Source organism: Talpa occidentalis, unplaced genomic scaffold (genome assembly GCF_014898055.3).
Source record: "Talpa occidentalis isolate TD23 unplaced genomic scaffold, MPIMG_talOcc4v2.1 talOcc4.16, whole genome shotgun sequence".
Classification (NCBI taxonomy): Eukaryota; Metazoa; Chordata; class Mammalia; order Eulipotyphla; family Talpidae; genus Talpa; species Talpa occidentalis.
In genome coordinates this window covers 67,199,179-67,220,136 of record NW_023601653.1, presented here as the reverse complement: position 1 = coordinate 67,220,136, position 20,958 = coordinate 67,199,179, and the positions used below count along the sequence as shown (strand labels likewise).

Below are 20,958 nucleotides of genomic sequence, written 5' to 3'. Positions count from 1 at the left end.
TTCTGTATGTGTTTTGGGGCTCAACCAAGAACAGCCAAGGAGAGGGGAGCAGATAACTTGAGGGCCTTGCATTGGTTGTCTCGAGCCATCTATCATGCAAAATCAAGATAAGATGAGAAATTAAAAATATTTTATGTTTGCAATGAACTCTATAGAGGAAAATTTTAGCCAGAAAGGACTTACGCTGAAATCGACGAGGTGTCGTGCACCCCTATTCCGCGTGGCCTAGAACTCGGGGGGCGGGCCCAAGGGTGGGGCCTCGAGACGTCACAGCACCTACGCGCCCCGGAGTTGTTTTTGTGTTCCCAGCTGTAGGGAAAAGCCGCTGGGATCCCTTCACCTGGCCCTCCCCTACCTCTACTCCAGGAGCCCGGAGATCCCTTCCCAAAGCTCGGCCCCGCGGCGTCGCGGCCGCACCTGACACCCCGAAGCGGCTCTGACCCCGTCGAGACCCGGCGGGGGGAAGCGAGACGCAGCAGCCGCGAGCCAGGCCGGCCCGGCGCGGGCATCTTGGAAACCCTGCGGACCATCATGAAGTTCCAGTACAAGGAGGACCATCCTTTTGAGTATCGGAAAAAGGAAGGAGAGAAAATCCGGAAGAAATATCCGGACCGGGTGCCCGTGAGTGTCCTGGCAGCTGGGAGGGGACGGGATTAGTGGGGGGCTGGGGAGGCGACATGGCCGCCCTAGGGCGCAGAGGGGGTTCCGGAGAAGGGAGGCCCCTAGAATGACAGCTCCGAACGCCCTTTACCTCAGCGAGAGCCAGTGGACGGGCATTGGGACTGCGGATCTTTTAAAGCCCGTATCCCGGGGCCGGGTACCCCAATCTTTGCAGCTGGCCGCATCCTGAGAGCGGAGACTACGTGCGTTCGAGTGACTCAGCAGTATCCCGAGGATGTTCAGGCTGGGATGTCTCCAGACGTGGTCCTTTTGTGCGAGAATGATTCGGTTGGGGGATGATGTTTGTTGATTTTCAGGTTGCAGGGAAATTGTTCTGGGAATAATTGGGACGATCGGGTTTGTTCCCAGCGAATTCCGACTTAGCTGGTTCTCCCCGAATAGAGTCGACTTTGACCTCTTGGCATTGGGTTTGGGAGGGGAATGTGGATTCTTTTATTCTGTGAGGATTAGGAATAGGGTGGGGGACGCCACGAGACTTGCCTGGCCTAGAAAACAAGGTCAAATTTTCTGCGTTAAAGCCCGGTTGCCTCATCATTTTTGGCTCCAGGGGCGCGTGTGGGGGCGGCCTGCCTTCCTCCCGTACTGCGATCAGATTGTACCTGGGCACGGTAAGGGAGGATAGGAGCTTTCTCCTCTTTTTAGGACCCCGGTTTGTATAGTTAAAACCAGTGTAGGCAGTGGAGGAGCAGAGAAATATTAAGAGATCATTCTGCATCCGGGCGTTTTTTAGTTCCCCCCTCCCCCGCCCCTTGCTTGGTTTTTTCCTCTAATATTGGCTGCGCAGCCAGATTGAAAGGCAGAGTGTGCTAGAGGGGACGGTCGCAGTTCCATTTGGACGATGCAGGAGCCAATGATGTTAAAATTGCTCATTATCTTAAGATAGGGACATTATGATACATATGGCATGTGGTTTACAGGTTAAGGAGTTGCAATTATCTGATGTCTTTTTTGGACCTGCAGGTACACTCTGGGACACCTGTCCCACCCTTACTTAACTTTTGTGATTTTACAGATACCAAGGACAACCCGAGGGCGGCCAGACGCCTGCGTTAAAAACCCTTGGGAATCCTTTTCTTGTAAGGAAGAGGAGACATTAGATTAGGTCTGTTGCAATCGCAGGCAAAAGGTTTCTGGTTAACAAGGAGTGTGAGCTTTATATCCAGTGAAGGAGACTTTCCAGGTTACTGGTCCCTGGACCTTGGATGACTCCTAGTGATAATATTCTCACTCTTGTACAGTAATATTTAAAAGTAACAACTTCTGTTGATTACCATATGCCTGGCAGTATTCTAAGTGCTCTGTCTGGATTCATTCACTTAACCCTCACACCATGGTAATCTCCATTCTACCGGTGAGGGATCCAAAGCAGAGTTGAAGTCGCTTCCTAAGGGATTCACATTGCTGGTCTGTGGTTAAGTGGGGACTCCAGGCAGCCTCTTGGCTCTCCAGGCTATAGGTTTCTCAAGTTCTGTACCAGAACAAATTAATTAAGAGTGCACTACCTGTGCCTCACTCTGCTCCTTAATGAAGATAGAGAAATAAATTGTTACCCAGGAGGGTAACAGAGTGAGTGATGCCAGAAAAGTAACCCAGAAAGCAAAATGACAACCATGTATTTCCAAGTGCGAAGCTCTGCAGAAGTCACAGATTCTGAAATCTATCTTTTCCTAAGTCTAATTAAAATCCCAGTATATTTTCTCAAAACTGAGCTCTTCCATTTTAATCATTTATATGCATTTACCCAGAATATTTTAGCTAATCCTCCCAATTCGTTCCTTGCTCATCATTTGGTGTAAATGTTTTATGGTAATGTCTAAACTCCAAGGACCATCCCTCAGGTCTCATGGTTCTTCTAGTTAAGTTTTAACTAGAGATCAGCCTCTTGACCCACGATTTCTTAGGTGCTCAGCCTGTGAGTTTTTTTCTGGTTGGGATGCAGAGAGAAGAGCAATGGTCTCAGAGTTCTGAAATGTGCTAGATCTGGGAACAGCCCTTAATCTTGCCTGTGCCACAGTGCCCTATTTGCAGAAGAGGAGGTAGAATAAATGAAGTACCTGCCAGGAGTCACGTGCCTGGTGTTGTTACAGCAGTCACATGCTTCAGTCCCTGATGGGTCACCTTACTGGATTTTAATTAACCCTGCGAGCTCTGTGGCTACATCCAAAAAAACAGGTGTGCTTATGCCTGAGAGAGGAGGGTTTTATGGGGTCCTGCAATTTTCTTTAATAACTACAGTGAATTGAAAAACTAACAACATAGCAGGAAAAGGCAGGAACAGATTGTCTCCTTTTTAAAGTGTGTGAACAGATTTTTAGAGTGTTAACCACATGTCACAGATTGGAGAACCAAACAGGAAAAGCATCTAGCCCAAGGTCACTCGAGTAGTTGAGCCTCCTTTAAACCTAAGTTTTTTTTCTAGTAACCAAAGCCGTAGTGATTTCTCACCCCAGCCTGTTTCTTAGCTTAGCTTTTGCTCTTTTTCCTGCTCCCTTTAAAAAACTTTCATGGCTTCTTACTGATCAGACCTGCCAGGCCTTAGTTCCTGTGAAGTAGTAACTGCTTTGATTTTATTAACCTGCTACCCCTCCTGGGAAGCTTTTCCTGCCCTTTTTTTTTTTTTTCCCCCTGGTTTACATTTTTCTACCTTGATTTACATAGATTTTGAAATTTTAAGTGTGATCAAGTCCCTCTGGTCTTACTGGCATGGGATTCTTTTTCCCTGTATATGTAAAGTAGGTTTTTAAACCTTTTTCCATTGAAAGTTTGAAACCTTTCTAAGTCCTATGTTTGGAGAGTTCTTCAAACCTGACATCTTCACACACATCTTACAGATGACTCCAGTTCACTGTATTAGTATCAGGACTTTCACTCCCTGAAATGCTGAAGCACTAGAGGTTTAATTTTGATGACCTGTTGAAGATCACACCTGTTCTTTAACTTTTCTATCCTCATATCTTCTCTCTAGGATGATTACATTTTCTAAAGTAAACATTTACAGTGGATGGTTATGTTCTAGAATATTAAATATTTACAGTTGAGATTAAACAACTATAGTATATAATTGATATAATATATAAATATTATATAATTGATATAATATATATGATATAATATATAAATATATACTAATACTAAATACATATTTGTAATATATAATTTAGATATGTTTAAATATTTTCTGTTTACATACCTAAGAAGCTACTAACTTTTTTTGCATTTTAAAATATTTAATCAAATTTTAGTGATTTTTTTCCTTAATTTACATAATTATGTCATTTTGGGAACACAACCTCATACCTCATCTTCCACCAATTGTCCAGCAGCAATGTCCTTTGAGTCAAACAATATAAACCCACGGGTCATACAATATCTGTCCAAAGTAGTCCAGACTTTGGGACATCATTAGGATGAACAAATGCATCAGGAGAATACCTTCTTTTTATTCTGGTAAAATAAGCACAACATAAAAATGACCATTTTAGACTAAATGCCACTGAATTGTACACAAAATCCACTTCTTCCTAATTGCTGTGTTGTATGAGGACTTGGTAAAAAGGTGTGCATTTGGCAAAATCTGCCAGAGCCAAGGTCAAGCTCGAAGTGGACATGTAGCCCCTCTGTTACCATGATTTTATTTATTTATTTTATACATATATATGTGTGTATATATATATATATATATTTTACATTGCTGTTCCTTTCAGGTGTAATCCCCATAGAATTCCCACCACCAAGTCACCTGTGAACCATCACCATAGTCTTGTGTGCTATTCCCGCCCCTATTCTGATCCCTGTCCCTCCCCTCCACAGCTAACTGACTGTGATTTATCTTTTGCCTGCTAGTTATGTTTTTTCCTGATCCCTTGTTTGGTTCTCCTATATTCCTCCTATAAGTGAAACTATCCAAATGTTTTTCTTTTTCTTCTGACTTATTTCACTGAATATAATCCCTTCCAGATCCATCCATGTTGCTACAAATGAGAAAGCATTAAATTTTATGCATCTCATTGTTTCTTTATGTATCATCTTTAAAAAATTTGAAGCATAGAAATATTTATAAATATTTAGAAATATTTGAAGCATAGAAATATTTAATGTAGACATTGAAAATCCTTTAAAATTCTAACATAATTAATGTTGGTAGGTGGATTATTGTACTGAATATTTCAGGATGTCATACTAAAGGATCCCTTTTAGTACTTATTTCACTCCATAGTGCCTTGAATATATTTTTTTGCAGTAATACTTGAAATTTTTTGACAAAGTACAAAATTTATACCACTTTATCGATGATGTCTAAGGAAAGAACAAAACTAAATGTTTCTCGGGACCATCTAAGAAAACCCAGACAGTCTTCTTGATGTTCTAATTAAATGAAGCAAGAATATATTCAGCAAGGTAACCTGTCATTACTCAAAATCAAAGTACTCATCAAAGTGCTTTCTCCAGCATCTCTTTATTGAAGTTAGAAAACTATTGCCTTACTAAGGAAGCCTATTTCCCCTCATTTTATATGGAGTGAAGGAGGAATAAGACATGGAGAAGTTTCAGTGGCTCTAGACAAACTCACTTTAAGTAGAGCAACTCTAGGATTTTGGAAGAAAAAACACTCTTTTGAATTCTATAATTTTCATTGCTACTTTTCTCTCCCCCTAGGTGATCGTGGAAAAGGCTCCGAAAGCCAGGGTGCCCGATCTGGACAAGAGGAAGTACCTGGTGCCCTCTGACCTCACTGGTAATAAGCTTCCCTTCCCATCCTTATAGATTATGGAGGCATGTTTTATTTATTTGTTTGTTTGTTTGTTTTTGTTGTTGTTTATACATGCACTGGGTACAGTCAGAAGTGCGGGAGGGTGAGAGAATTCACCAGAGCCAGAGCGGGGAGCAGAGCAGGCAGAAGGACCAAAGTACACTGCTGAGGGGAGCAGTGGGCGGCAGGGGAGGTCTGCGCGCCATGTGGGACCCTCCTCCGGTGGCCAGGGAGCAGCCGGGGATCGAACCGGCGCTGCAGAGGCTGTGGGCAGCTTCGCAACCCAGCGCTCAACCGCTGCGCCACCGGGGAGGCCCTCCTTATAGATTATGACATAGAGAAGAATGCTTGAAGAAAGCGGGTGGGCTTCTCCAGAGAGTGATTCAAAAATGGTGACCCTGTAGTTCCTCATCATCAGCCTTTCCTGTCACAGTGTCTTGTTTGATTAGTCATAGCAAAGTGCAAATAGGTAAACAAAAACACCAGGTGTGTATTTTACCTACCACTTACAATTCAGTTTTGTTTTTGTGATGCCAGTGTATTCTAAAAGGGAAACCAGAAACGTTTCTTGGATTACATTTTAGAGATTCTCAGTGGAATACCTTATCCGAAGCCACAGTTTTTCTGTTTTATTGCTATTGCTTACAGTATTACAAAGAATATATTCATTCCTCACCTTGATCCTTAGTGGAATAACCACAGAATTCAGAAAACAGAGGAAAGATTTTGTAGATGTGTTTGCTCCGAAGGGATTAGGTTTGGCATGTGAACCTTCTAGAACATTATCAGAATGCTCAGTGACAGGTAGAGCATTGAACCCCAATCATGGTTGCAGTGTTTGGAATGAGTCATCTGGTAAGATGAGAGTCCAGTGTACCTCTTCCCAGAACTAGTTTGTCTTAGGGAGAAGAGATGGAAACTTGTTTCAAGTCAGTTCAGACAGTAATGGGAATGTTTTGGTTTAGATGTGTATAGTGTTCCCTTCAAGTTGTCTGCGGGCCTTGAGTGGATTTTCTTTTAAAAAAAAATTTTTTTTTAAGATTTATTTATTTATGCATACAAGAGCTGGGGTACAGGCCAGAGATGCGGAGTGGGTTGAGAGGATTCACCAGAGACAGAGTGGGGAGCAGAACAGGCAGACTGACTGAAATACACTGCTGAGGGGAGCAGCGGGTGAGACAGGAGAGGTCTGCTGCGCCATGTGGGTTGTTCCCTGCCCGGCTGGGGATCAAACTCATGCTGCAGAGGCTGCAGATTGCTTCATAGTGCGGTGCTTAACCCCTTGCGCCACCAGGGAGGCCCGTGAGTGGATTTTCTAATACGAAGTCTGCAATTGAGTAAGTTTGAGGAGAGGGGAGGATTGAGGAACCAACACCTCAGTGGCGTGTCAGGGAATATGCCAGCTTCCTTGAGTTTCTTTTTCTCTAACGCTGCAGGACAGTATTAGTCTCAGCGCAGATTCTATCTAAAGCTAGGACTTCGGAGGCAACAGGTGCAGTAGAATTTTGGGGGGCGGACTTTTACCCTTTCACTAATTCCTTGGTTTCTTCCAGGCCGGCTCGCTTTTTCTAAAACCATTTTCCTTCTTCCAGTCGGCCAGTTCTACTTCTTAATTCGGAAGAGGATCCACCTGAGACCTGAGGACGCTTTATTCTTCTTTGTCAACAACACTATCCCTCCCACCAGCGCGACGATGGGCCAGCTGTATGAGGTAATGGTCCGGTGACAACAATACCTTACAGTCTGGTTTGCTTCGGCTTTTGTTCCCGTGTGTGTTGATACCATACTGGGAAGTGGGGCAGGAGGTGTAGCTTATCAGGAGCTCTTCCGCATGGAGGGTTCAGGCTCTGGGGGATGAGATACCTCTGGTCCTTTGCTCCTGGAGCAACCTGCTAGATTTAAGGAGTACATTTGCATTCTTCGCTCGGTCTTGCCTTGCTCTGCCATGTTTTTATGTTGGCTTGTCTCCCTTGAAACAGCAGGAAGTGACTCTTGGTTGCAAAACATAAATGCAAAAGTACAATGAAATCTAAAATTGAGGCAAGGTCTTTAAATGGATTCATTTGGTTTAATGGGGCTGACTCAGTTGGAGAGAGTAATTTATGTGATTTCATTTCCTTGGTAACTATCAGACTCTAATTAAAAAAACCTTGATATAGGGAACTTTGTCATGCTGCATCACCTAGGATTGTAAGTGTATTATTCCTTAAAGGATTTCACAGGATGCTGCCTTCATTTCATGCCCCTTGGGTGAATTGCATAAACATCTCATAACCTGCCATCTAACTTTTATTCCTTGACACATGTTCCCTGTTCATGTGTACCCCGTGTCTATGTTTTGTTGTAACTACTGGCTGCTGGAATGCACTTTTTCAGTGTTAAGCACTACACCCTTGTCCATTGTACCCCTGATATCAACTAACTCTATGTTCTCCATGCAGGTTTTTTTTTTGTTCGAACCCCCATACCTAGTTTACAAGGTCTGTGTGAGGCTGAGAACCCTAGAGGTAGTGAACATGATTATGTCGTCTAAACTGTCCTCTTAACTCTCTCCCCAGGACAACCATGAGGAAGACTATTTTCTGTACGTGGCATACAGTGATGAGAGTGTCTATGGGAAGTGAGTGGCGGAAGCTCAGCAGAGGGAGCACCTGGACTCGGGGGTAGAGGGAGGGGTGTGTGTGGGACTCGGGGGAAGTGAGGGGGGGCTCCCACCATGGAGGAGACGCAGGGGACGACATCTGGAAACACTAAACCGCACACACCGTCACCATATTTTCACATGCTCAATTGATATTTTTTGCTGCTTCCTCGGCCCAGGGGGAAAGCATGTCAGGACAGAACCGTTGGATTAGCTTTGCTGGACGAAGGAGATGATGTAATTTCACAGCATTGCTGCGAGTTAACTTCTGTGTCCTTTTTTAGACGAGCCAGGAGGTGGGTAAGGTGGGGTCAGAGATGATGGTGGACCACCAGTCACTTCCCTCTCTCCCATCTCTTTGGGCAGAGATTCTATTTTTGACATTTGCACAAGTCAGGTAGGGAATGGGGAAGGGAATGTTTTAGGATGAGCGATAGTGGACCACTCTAGGGGACCAGAAGAGACTCGTTGTATTTAAGCATTTTGACCCTCGATCCCTCCCTTCTCCATACCTCCCCCCTCACCCCTGTCGTAACCTCACACATGTCATGGCACTACGCCAGTGGTAGCCACAGACGTCAGACACAAACTGAGAAGGGGCTCACTGAACTATTGGAACACAGTGGCCAGGCGTGAGGGATGTCACGAGAAAGATCCTGTAGATAGCATTAAACTGGAATTCACTTAGTACTGAGCATCTCTAGCTAACCTGCTTCTCTGGTGTCCCTCATCCTACCCCAACCTCTGACTTTAATGAGCCTTGACCATTTCCAGTTAACACCCTAATCCCAAACCTCCAGCTTTTCCCAAACTGGCTCCTTGGGTGGGGACGAGATGACTTAAGGAAGGGGCAGGTGTGAGGTGATGCAGAGCATCCATGCTTTGCCCTGCCCCAGAATTCTCCCTTCCATCTCACATGCATGGAGATCTCGGTGGTGGCCAGTGGCCTCCCTCCTTGGGTTTCCATGTACTGCGGCTGCTAGTTAGAAAAATTTTGCTGGATGACTTTTAGTCATTCATGGGGATTCTACTGATTCCAATTTATTTTAACTCTAAGGGCGGGTATGACGTGGGTGGGGGCGGGAGCAGGAATTACACTCAGATGTGACATTTTAATATCTCTGCTCATGAGAAGGGTCCTTCTTGTGGGGAAAATCAGTGGGTCTGTTCTGTCAGCTGCAGGCTCTTGTATAATAAAGTTGATGCTGTCAGGCCAAGGAAATAAAATAATTGCATACTTTCAAAACCCACCATGTCCACAAATGTTGCCTTTTTTAAAGAAAGTATTGAAAGAGTGGGCTCTCTGAGCAGAAAGTCTTTGGGGGTGGCTATTAAAATAGAACGCTCACATCTCATCAGATGAGCATGTGTTGCCCTGTTCTGTACTGGCCAGGAGCTGGTGTGCAAAGGTGAACGTGGTGGAGCTCGAGGTGGTACGGTGGTGGTGGTATGCGTTTGACTTTCTCCTCCGCAGATAAATGCTTTGTCACTGCTTTCTGTGCTGCTCAAAGCTGAAGGCAGAAAACTTCTTCCAGCAGAATATAGGAGGTGGGGAGGGAGGAGGTGTGCTTATTAAAAATGCAGATGGCTAGGCCTGGCCCACATTTAGCTGACTCAGAATCTCAGCGTAGGTGTTTGTATTTTTAACCGTGATGTTGCTGCACCCTGAAGTTTGACAGGCGTTGCTCTATAGATGTGGGTTTGCTGTAAGTCCCAACCCAGCCTGTTGTCCCTGTCACATCTTGGTCAGTATGTCACCACCATCGCCCAGAGCAGCAGATGGCACCTAGATCAGGCTTGGGGCTGAGAACCAGCTCTAATGCTGTGAGAGGCCCATGTTCAGTCAGGAAGCTATGTGTGGGTGGGGAGTGGGGTGCATGTTACGAGGCACTGAAAAAACAGATGAGTACAAGGCTCTCTTTTTTTTTTTAAGATTGATTTATTTATACAACCACTGGGGTACAGGCCAGAGGTACGGGCGGTGCCAGAATTCACCAGAGACAGAATAGGGAGCAGCAGGCAGAAGAACCGAAATACACTGCTGAGGGGAGCAGCAGCGGAGACAGGAGAGGTCTGCTGCACCATGTGGATATCTCCCTGGCCAGCCAGGAATCAAACCGGTGCCATGGAGACTGCAGACAGCTTCACAGCGCTGCGCTCAACCCACTGCGCCACCGGGGAGGCCCATACCAGGCTCTTTTTTTTTTTTTTTCATGCAAGGCTCTGTTTAAAAAACCCTTTCAAACTCTTTCTAACCCTCTTTAATCCCTTCGAACTATGTCCCCAGGTGGTGTCTGTCTCTCTAGAGTTTTATAGAACATAACCGGAGTCACCAGAAAACAAGCAGGTGGTCCAAAATTCAATGGCAGGATCCCACCCACGCCCAGTGTCATGTTTGAGAAAGTTAGGTCAGGGTTTGAGGGGCATAGAAATAGCGCAAGCTTAGCAAGTAGCACATAGAATACATTATGGAGAACTCTCAGCAGTTTCCATGCTGCCATCAAAATACTGAAAGTGGACACCTGTCACTAAGGGTAGACAAATTTGGGGGAGGTTTTCTGATAAAGCCAAATGGAAGCTTGTTTTTGAATTAAGGTATGAACCATGTTTTTGAAACAGACTTCCCCACAACCTGGGAATGAGACTTGGTGAGTGTTAAAACAGCAGGTCCCAGCCATCTCTACTAAGGGGAGCCATCCCCATGTGTAGGAGAGACTGCAGGCCCTGGCAGACACCAAGAGAGGGACCTGGAATTTGGGGCTCTGCCTCCCCAGGAATCCTTTGCATGTTGCAGTGCTATTTGTCTCTAGACTTCTGGTGAAAAAATTTTTCCGTATATGGGACATTACATACCATTTGAAACCAGTCTTTGATTTTTTTAGAGTCCATAAAGTTTAAGTTAGCTAAGTTGAGAGGCAAAGGCAGACCCATTTTAGTGCTTTGCTTTGAATATAATGCTCTGACTGGAATGTCAGTACTGGAGCACTGCTCCTGGGTTTCCTGCTAGTCAGGCTTTAAAGCTTCCTAGTATCTTTGGACCATTGTACCCCTAGTGAACTACACCCAATTTAGGACTTATCTTTTCACTGAGTGGGTCCTGTGCCATATAAGACTCACCTTGATGCCTGGAGGCTTCTCTCTGGGGTGCCAGATCTGAATGACTTGTCAAGTAAACCCATTCTTGCTTTGGAGCGAGTATGGCACCAATATTGGTGAACGGTCCTGTGCTTTTACCTGAATGTTTTGATGGAAAGATCTCAGATACCTGTAGGGTGAGCATACATCTAGGGTTTTCCTAGGGTAGACTTACTCGACCCTCTTGCCTTGATTGATGGATTAAGTGTCCTGCATTTCTCTGTCACAGGTTCCCCAGTGGACAGAATATCAGATGATTGCTCTTACACTTAGTGTAAAAATAGAAGCTTCTCCCCATCAGAGAGAGTGTAGGGAGGGGATGCTATTGAGATGTTGAGAGAGTGATAGCCTGACCTAGGAAGTCTTACCTGTAGGGGCAGAGACTAGAAGAATGCCACTCCTTAATTGCAGATTATTCTGCTTCATTCCATTACCCCTCCATCCCCCTAATGTGGAATTGTTCTGTTCCTTTAGTCTATTGTGTACTAAAATAAAAGTCTGTATAGACTATTGTGAAATCAGAGGTTAAGACTAAAAGAGCCAAACTGACTGGTTAAGTTACACATGAAGGTAACATGGATAGATGAGTGCACTGCTTGGCACAACTCCAGGGGGCGCCCTGTCATCGTGACGACAGATCTCCTTGCGGTGTACTCCCATGTCTCTGGGCTCGTTGGACACAATATTGTTGGACGCAATATTGTCAGTTCGTGTCCACTTTTTGGTGACATTTATTAAGCCCACATTTGTACATTGTATCTGTCATTAACCACCAGATTTGGGTATGGTGTGATTTTGATACTGGGGTGCAGGCCATGCCTGCTCACCCTGACTATAGCTCCAGGTCTGTCACCTCTTAATAATGAACAAGTTCAGTCATTTCTGGAAAATAAATTAATTGATAAGTGAACGCCACCTAGTGTTTGCTCTGTAGAACTTGTAACTAATTTTCTTTCTGCTACACTTTCATTCTGACAGATTTGAACAAGTTCTTCACGATCATCTTTTATTTCTTCTGCATGAAGCCAGTTAGGTTCACTGGTGCATTTTGGCCTTGATTGGCTTTGCGTCCAGTTTGTTGCTCAGTGCAGCCCTCAGTGACTCCCCACTCCCCACCAGGCCTCTTTGTCTACCTGGGTCTTGTGCTGCCAGGGGCAGTGACTTACAGCCTGTGGCAGGCTGTCCTAAGGATGACTCAGGGCTATAGAACTTGTTTTTGTCAGCTATTTTGATAACATACTTGAAAAAAAGAAACAGCCCCCAGAACAACAAATCAATAGACTCTTTGTCCCAAGAACTGAGACTGATGGTGTCAGTCCGATTGCTCTGTTGTGTGCTGTGCCCCTATTTTTCTTTAATTCTTACAGTTATGAGTCCATTAGTACTTTTGCAAGTAACTATATACAAGCAGATTATTGACAAAGTTTGTAGCAGCAGGAAGTGATGGTCCCTGGATAAGCAAATGGCACTGCCCCAGGCCACAGGGCAGGCGCGCAACTGTTCCCACAGTGACGAACAGAAGATCGAAGCTGCCACTCTGGTGTGTGTTCAGCTGCGTGGGCTGTCTCTTGACAGTTCTATTTGCAACAGAGCAGTGCAGCTAAGAGCCTTATGATTTGTTTAGAGGTGCTTATTAGCACCTAAAACTTCCATAAAGCAACTGACAAAGAACAAGACTCTTGGGTAGGAGTTGAAACACTTTTTAAAAAAAAGATTTATTTTATTTATGCATACAAGAGCTGGGGTGTAGGCCAAAGGTGTGGAGGGCAAGAGAATGGGGAGCAGAACAGGCAGACTGACTGAAATACACTGTTGAGGGGAGCAGCAGGGGAGACAGGAGAGGTCTGCTATGCCATGTGGATTAGCTGCCTGGTGGGAGATTGAAATTGTGCTGTAGTGGCTGCGGATAGCTTCATAGCACTGACACTTAACCCCTTGCTCCAGGGAGGCCTGGAGTTGAAACATTTCCTACTTTTACTCTATGATAAAGTTGAAGTTGCCTTACATCACCAGTAAAAGCAGGATGCTTGTCAAATGCATGATATTTCAAAGAATAAAAGTAACCATAAGCAGTATTCTTCATGCTAATGTTGGCTAACTTCTTACCTCTCCCAAGTCCTGCTCAGAGTTCCTTACTGAAGACTCAGCCACTGGTCACCGTCCACCTGTTCCCACCTGGCTGGACTCTGTCCTTTGCACTGACACTGGCCACCTGCTAGCATCATTTTCTTCAGCTTATTATCTATCTTCTGTCACTGGATTGTCAGAGCCACAAAAGTGGCGCTATGTTTTTTTGTTCTCTGATTTATACAAACTGGTCAGAACAGTGCCTTACATATCGTTGATGCTCAAATCACAGTGATAAAAGAGCAGTTTCTGCAGGACTGCTGCTTGCAGTTCCAGGACTAGATAATTAGAAGGTAAATAACAACACAAGGTACAAAAGGGCTATTCAAGGAACTTTGGAAGCACCTTGGGAGTTTACTGAAGAGCTGGAGGAAGGAGCTGAGAGGAACTGAGACCAGGAGGACTTGGGGAGCAGGAAAGGCTGAGACACGGGACAGTGATTTTAAACATTATAGGAACAGATGGAACAAAACAGCTCCCAGGAAAATAGAAGTGTTTCATTGAAATGTTGCTGAGCTAGCCACCACCTAGAGTAAGATCCGGTTACAGGACAATTAGGAAACAGAAAAGCAATCACCACGAAACTTCCTGACCACCTAGTGCCTCATCTATAGTTCCGTGCATTGGACAACAGGGAGTCTGACAGGATATAGTCATAGTCAGGCTGGAGAAAATGGGCATTCTCCCTTGGAAGTTCTTTCCTCTTGCTTCAATAAGTCCACACCTGCTTGCTCTCACGTTTGGTGTGGCAAGCGCCGTATACACCCGGACCCACAAGCATCTACTCTCATAACAGAACCAGGGCCGGGGCCCCAATACTAACATTTCACCAGCTCTGTGATGACAGCCAGTTTATCTTCTGATGCTGATAATCACATCATGTCACTATTATATAATGGTTTGCAAAGTAAACCATTATATAACATTATTGCATATTGGGCATAAATTGCATTTAAAACTAACATGGCAGAGCCTCCCCAGTGGCGCAGTGGTTGAGCGCTGGGCTGCGAAGCTCCCGCAGCCTCTGCAGCGCAGGTTCGATCGCTGGCTGCAAAGCTAGGGTCCCACATGGCATGACAGACCTCTCTTGCCACGCCCGCTGTTCCCTTCAGCATGTGTTTCGTCGGTCTGCCTGTTCTGTTCTCCGGTCTGGCTCTGGTAAATTCTCTCACCCTCCCGAGCTTCTGACTGTACCCAGTGCTTGTATAAATCAATCAATCAATCAATCAATCAATCTTTAAAAAAATAAATAAATAAAACTAACATGGCAGTAATGTAACCGAGCTGGCAGGACTAATCTAGGATTTCTTTCTTTTTTTCTTTCATTGGTACTAGTACAGAACATTTATGGGCAAATACAGGAATGATTTGAGTCAAAAAAAGATGAAAATGAACATGTTGAGCTGGGTGTCTCCAAAGACAGCTCTCAGACTTGATGGGAAAGACAGCAGAGTGCTCTTTTCCTTTCTGGTTAAATTTTAGAATTGATTTTCTAACTTCCATTTAGCCTCAAAAATGTACTGTCTGTCTCCTTTTCCACAGCAATAGGCAAAACCTAGGCGTGGGGCAGAGCTGACAGAATATTTTTCAGGCCTCAGTAGAATCAACATTATGAATCTTATTAAAACTTTTATTTATTAAATAGTTATATAATGTCCAGACAAATTGACATCACATTGTAAACACATTAACAAATATAACTCACTCCCGAGCATTCATTCGCAAGTTAGGTGTCTTCTCCTGTCAGCTTTAGAATCCCCAGGTGGCAAATCCCTCAAGCACCCACACTTCTGAAATACCCACCAGTGAGCAAGAAGGGACATTAAAGGAGAAAGGGAGGCACAGAGGACAAACCTTCATTAGCCAACTCTTACATAGAAATCACTGTGCCAGATACTTAATGTTCATCCTGAATATTACAAAATAAATGCTAAGTTGAATGTTTTACTCAGTTTGACTGCCAAATAGGAATTTTTATGTTTTCCAAGGTTATTACTATATATTTTTAAAGATTTATTTATGCATACAGGAACTGGGGTACAGGTCAGAGGTGTGGGGGATGAGAGGATTCACCAGTGACAGAGTGGGGAGCAGAATAGGCGAATCCACTTAAATACACCACTGAGGGAGCAGCAGGTGAGACAGCAGAGGTCTGCTGTGCCATGTGGGTCAGCTCCCCAGTGGGGGATCAAGCTTGTGTTGCAGTAGCTATGGATTTCTTCATGGTGATGAGGCTTAACCCCTTGTGCCACCAGGGAGGCCCCCAAATATATATATTTAGGGTAAATGGTTTTCAGCCTTTTCTGCTCTTCTACCATTAGGATGCCCTGCCTGATGGGGCACCTGCAGGGTCTTGTCTACCTGGGTCTTGTGCTGCCAGGGGCAGTGACTTACTTCCAGCCTGTGGCAGGCTGTCCTAAGGATGACTCAGGGCTATAGAACTTGTTTTTGTCAGCTAGTTTGATAACATACATTGTTACAAACATTGTTATATCATTACATTGTTGTAAACTATCTTATTTACTTCTCTGGGCCATAGGAGGAGTATTGAGATAGTCATAGAGCCAAGCAGAAGCAGGAGAGAGGCAGGAGAGAGAAGGGGAGAAAGAAGGTGAGAGAAGCCCAGAGTGAAGACTTGCCAGAGGATTGGAGGCCTAGCGGCCTCCTGCCCACTCCGCCCTGCCTGCCATGTACCTGTTTGCCATACTACATGTAAACACTCACCCACCGTGACTGGTCGCAGCCTGGAGTCTGCAGGCTGAGATATTTAGGAAGAACCAACTCAAAGCCTACCAATAGAAATAGCCATATATATATATATATATATATATATATATAGAGAGAGAGAGAGAGAGAGAGAGAGAGAGAGAGAGAGGAAGGTGTGTGTGTGTGTGTGTGTATACACAATATATATATTGTAGAGGCAGGATGGGCACAGAGCAGGTCATCTATGATCTGAGCAGACTGGGTATAAAGGAGAGTCCTGGAGCCCTGGGTGGGGAGATCCGGGCCTAACCAACATTCTCACATGTGGGTCCTCACCAGAGTCAAAGCAGAGAAAATTCCACGTGTAGTTACAAGAGGAGAAAAGGGACTGAAGCCAGAAAGTATTTGCGTCTCTGGGCTGGTGCCCTGTGCGCACCTGAGTTGCTTCTGTTCACTGTATAGACATGTAAGTCAGGTTATTTTACATCTGAGGTGTCTCTCTGCGGAATGCCCCTCCCTGTCTACCTGCCTGTTCTCTCCAGGAGCAGCAGCTGTGTGAGGTTAGGCTCTGGTACACGTAACCAAAAAACAGGAGCTTAAACAAAATAGTTGCATATTCCACTGGGAACAAGTCCAGGTTTGGTGTTAAATGCTCAGCCACCTCAGACTCTGGCCACTCCTGACCTCTCTGCTCCATGTCCTTTGGGTGTGGCCTCCTAAAGGTCAAAGGCAGCATCTGTTCCCTGAAGCCAGTGGAAGAGTCCAAAAGAGGACATAGCGTGTAGTCAGCTGTCTTGAGGAAAGGTCTCTGGAGGTGACGGGGTGACTTCCTCTTATTTCCACTGGCCAGGACCGAGTCACCTGGCCACGCCTAGCTGCAAATGAAATAGGAAAATGTAGCCTTTATGTTAGGTGACCAGCTCCCTGTCTCAAAGCTTTATTCTATGGAAGAAAAACATAATGGATATTCTACAAATCAGTTCTCAGTATCTCCAGCACTCTTGGAAAACTGGCAACATAATTCCTGGTGTAGTTGTAACATCCTATGTCACTGTACTGGTTTTAAAGCGTTCATACATTTTATTTGTATTTTTTTGCATTATTTATTTAAACTTATCTTAATTTCCAAATTGTATTTTAGATCCCTCAAGGTCTGGAATCCTATCTCTGTGTCCCCTGTAGCCAGCATAAGAGATATGTGTTCCCCAAAGGAGATAATGTTTGTTAAATGAAAGTCTGATCAGCAGGCACAGATGCTTGTACTAGAAAATGAGATTTACCTGTGCACTCTTAGGGAATATCCACCGGAATGTTTCAAATTAATCTAGATGCTTCTGGCATTGATTGACTAACGAAAGAACTAGGAATCCCTTTATCCCAGTGAACGATTTTCTATAAAGTTATATAGGACACATACTATAAAAGGAATTTAAAATTTAGAATTGTGATGCAATTATGACTTTATTAATGTGTTTAGTATGATAATTTCATAGTAATAAAACAACATTAACATTCTTAAATTCCCATGATCAATTTTATTGCCAGCATAAAAAGAAACTGAGTTATTTTATTTTTTTGCATCATTGTTCATTTTTAAACAGTGTTTGCTTCCCCCCACCCAGGTGTAGTCCCCATAGAATTTCCTTCACCAATGCACCCCTGCACCTGTGCACCATCACCACAGTCCCCTGTGCTCCTCCGTCCCTCCCACTGATCCCTCTTCCTCCTCCCCTGCAGGACGGTCTCTGATTTATAATTGAGAATGAGTTATTTTTGTGACAGAGTTTAACTGCCCCTCTCTTTTAACACCTTAGCTAAAAAGGTCACAATGGACTTGAGTATTAAGACTAGCAACTTTCTATCTCTCTCTATCTTTTGCTTATAAGGAATATGAGAGAGAGGTTAAGTGATTTGTAAGATGTTCCCAGTTTTAATCATTTTTGATCTATTTTAGAAAGTATTGTTACTATATTTATGCTTTGTGTGAGCACTTTTGCAGAGGCTCTTAAAATGCAACTGTATACATTTTGAAAGCAGTAAAAGTAGGATTGTGTATCCAAGACCATTGCTGTGGGGGAAAATTACCTCACTAGAGAATCACACTTGATTTCAACCTGCTACTGGGGCTTGCACAACTAACTAAAGACTAAGGTGATGGAAAGAATCAAGAGTTTGAAAGACTCTTCAAAGAATCTGTTTTCAGTGTTTCGAAGAACCTCCACACAGCTTTCCAGAGTGGCTGGACCAGTTTGCATTCCCACCAGCTACCTTATGATCCAGCAATTCTACTCCTAGGAATCTACCCAGAGGACCAAAAACACTAATGTCAAAGTAAACCTATACTCCGATGTTTATTGCAGCATTATTTACAATAGCTAACATATGGAAAAAACCCAAATGCTCCAAAACAGGTGAATGGCTCGTAAACTGTGGTATATGCACAGAATGGACTACTACTCAGTGATCAAAAAAGATAAACTCATGCTATTTGCAGCATCATGGGTGGAGCTGGAAGGGATTGTGCTCGGCAAAAAAAGTCAGAAGGAAAAAGAAAAATATCAGATGGTTTTGTTAGGGGGAAAAGGATGTCCCAAAGCTAATTCCATATAGGCTTTGTGGACTCCACCCCCACCCTAGGTCAAAGTCAAAGACACTGGGAACTCCAAATCCCATCACCACAAAAGGGGAGGTGGCTGGGACCTGAGGGTGGGGTTAAGCAGCCAGGTGGATATAAAGGGCAGACATGTGGGCTTTGGAGGATCCCCCATTTTTGGCTCTCCGCCAGCTCGCAGGGTCCAGCCAGCTCTGAGAGTGACTTTGGGTTTCCAGGTCGGCAAATCGGGTAGGACGCATTAAAGACTTTATTTCCCTATTTTCTCCCTGAGTTGTACATTTTCCTTATTTCCTTTTCTCTTGTAAATAAACCTTTTATTAACCTTTTGTGTGTGTCTGTAGTAGAGTATTCATAAGTCCCTTTAAAGCGCGCAGGTGAGGACCCACAGCCAGGAACCCGTTTAGTATCGGGGCTGCTCTATAACAGTTTCACTTATGGGAGGAATATAGGGAAACTGAAGAAAAGGTCAGGAAAAAGACAAAGACTTGCAAGTTGATTGTAGATCTGAGGTGTACAACAGGGGACGGGAAAAGGGGGGTTAGAATGGGAGAGAAGAGCACAAGGGACTATAGTGATGGTTCATGGGGGCTATGGTAGTGGGAGAACCATGGGTGTTACAGGGCAGTAATATCCTCAGTCCCGATATAAAACCCACCCCCTGGCTGTGGGTCCCCACCCCCCCCACTTAACAGTGACTTATTAATACTTCACTGCAGGCACACACAAAAGGTTAATAAATGGTTTATTTACAAGGGAAGGGGAAATGAGGAAATGCACAACTCAGGGAGAAAATAGGAAGTAGTCTTAAATGCGTCCTACCTGATCCACCAACCTGGAAACCCAATGGCACTCTCAGAGCTGGCCCAGAGCCTTGAGCTGGTAGAGAGCCAAAAGGGCACCTCCCAAGGCCCAAGTGTCTGGTTTTATACCAACCCTGACTGCTTAACCCCACCCTCAGGTCCCAGCCACCTTCCCTTTGGTGGTGATGGTGATGGGATTTGTCTTTCCCAATGTCCTGATGGCTTTGGTCTGGAGTGGGGGTGGAGTCCACAAAGCCTGTATGGGATTAGCTCAGGACATTTTTTTGCCTTTTTTCCCCCTAACATGGGGACTACACCCGAGGGACAAATCAAATAATGCACCAAAATGAACAAAATGTTACAAAATGTACCAAAATGATGTAAGAAAAATAAATAAAAAAAGGTAACTCTAACCACAATAAACACCATCTTTAGACTCCTAAAAAAAGAGTTTTCTTAACCTAAATAAGGGACCAGGAAAAAGAATAACTATAAGAAAGAAAAAAATCAAAATCAACAAACAACTATGAACCAGAGACACACTTTGGGGGGTCGGGGAAAAGAGGGATTGGGGTCAAAATCAGGGGGTTGCAATTGTATGGGGAATATAAAAATAAAAAAAAAAAATTAAAAAAGTGTTTTCTTCAGAAAGGCACAAGAAATGATTTCTTATTTCCCAAAACCCATTTTCTTTTTCTCCTAAAGAAATAGGCAAATCAAAGACTAGATTTTTCTACTTGACAGGCAGCACTGTATAAGTATGCCAGTGACTGAACCTCTATGAATCTTAATTTCCTTATTGGTATATTAGAAATCATATCTGCTTTTCAGAATTACTCTCTAATTCTATCAGAGTGAGTGTTAATCCTAAAATACTGTAACTTTTCCCATAGATGTTTCTCTCCTTCATTGTCTTGAATTCTGTAAGACCTGGATTTTGTTGAATTCATCTTGGTATCCCCATGCCTGGCTCTTACTGCATTTTCTGTTGAATCTAAAATGACTGTGCAATACAGTACAGCAATAAAGACTAAAGCAGATTGGACATTTTTCATACCCTGCGTACCAAACACAAATCTCAAAATTCTCTAGCATGCAAGTGAGGCATCTTTGGAAGCAAAATTAAGTGTAGTTTTATTTAGTTGTCAAAGACAGAGTGTAAATTGGCAAGTTGCTTCCTCATTGGTCCCTACCAGCTTCTCTCTCCAGCCTCAGCCAGTGCCACTGCTCTGTCTCTGCTTTTGCTTCAGTAGGTTTTTCTTCCTCACACACATCAAATGTTTTGTGACCCGAAGACCTTCCAAAAATTTATCTAAATTATTTGTCCCTTCATATTAGTCACAATCAGAGAAACAGAAATGACAGGGTTATATACAGAGAGCTATATGTACATAGCCTTTCTTTACTTGCTGCTAGATCTCCAGTGATTGACAGGGCTGGGATTCCCTTTCAGGTCTTGTCATTTTAAATCTCAGACGCCTTCCCTTCTATTGACATATAGGCA

At 43.9% G+C, this 20,958-nt stretch overlaps 1 protein-coding gene across 3 annotated transcripts in view; it reads left to right on the top strand.

The window, feature by feature from the left end:
* The first annotated feature begins 271 nt into the window (after positions 1 to 271).
* Positions 272 to 20,958, top strand: part of GABARAPL1 (GABA type A receptor associated protein like 1) — a 34,823-nt gene continuing 14,136 nt past the window's right edge. The window contains exons 1-4 of one of the 3 annotated variants that reach the window (XM_037514366.2): positions 277 to 621; positions 5,338 to 5,416; positions 7,024 to 7,142; positions 7,990 to 19,596. In XM_037514366.2, the coding sequence (XP_037370263.1) occupies positions 532 to 621; positions 5,338 to 5,416; positions 7,024 to 7,142; positions 7,990 to 8,055 (354 nt within the window). In that variant the 5' untranslated portion in view covers positions 277 to 531 and the 3' untranslated portion in view covers positions 8,056 to 19,596. Of the gene's footprint in view, positions 622 to 5,337; positions 5,417 to 7,023; positions 7,143 to 7,989; positions 19,597 to 20,958 lie in introns of those variants that run through there. The other 2 variants (XM_054696452.1, XM_037514365.2) reach the window with 2 other exon arrangements.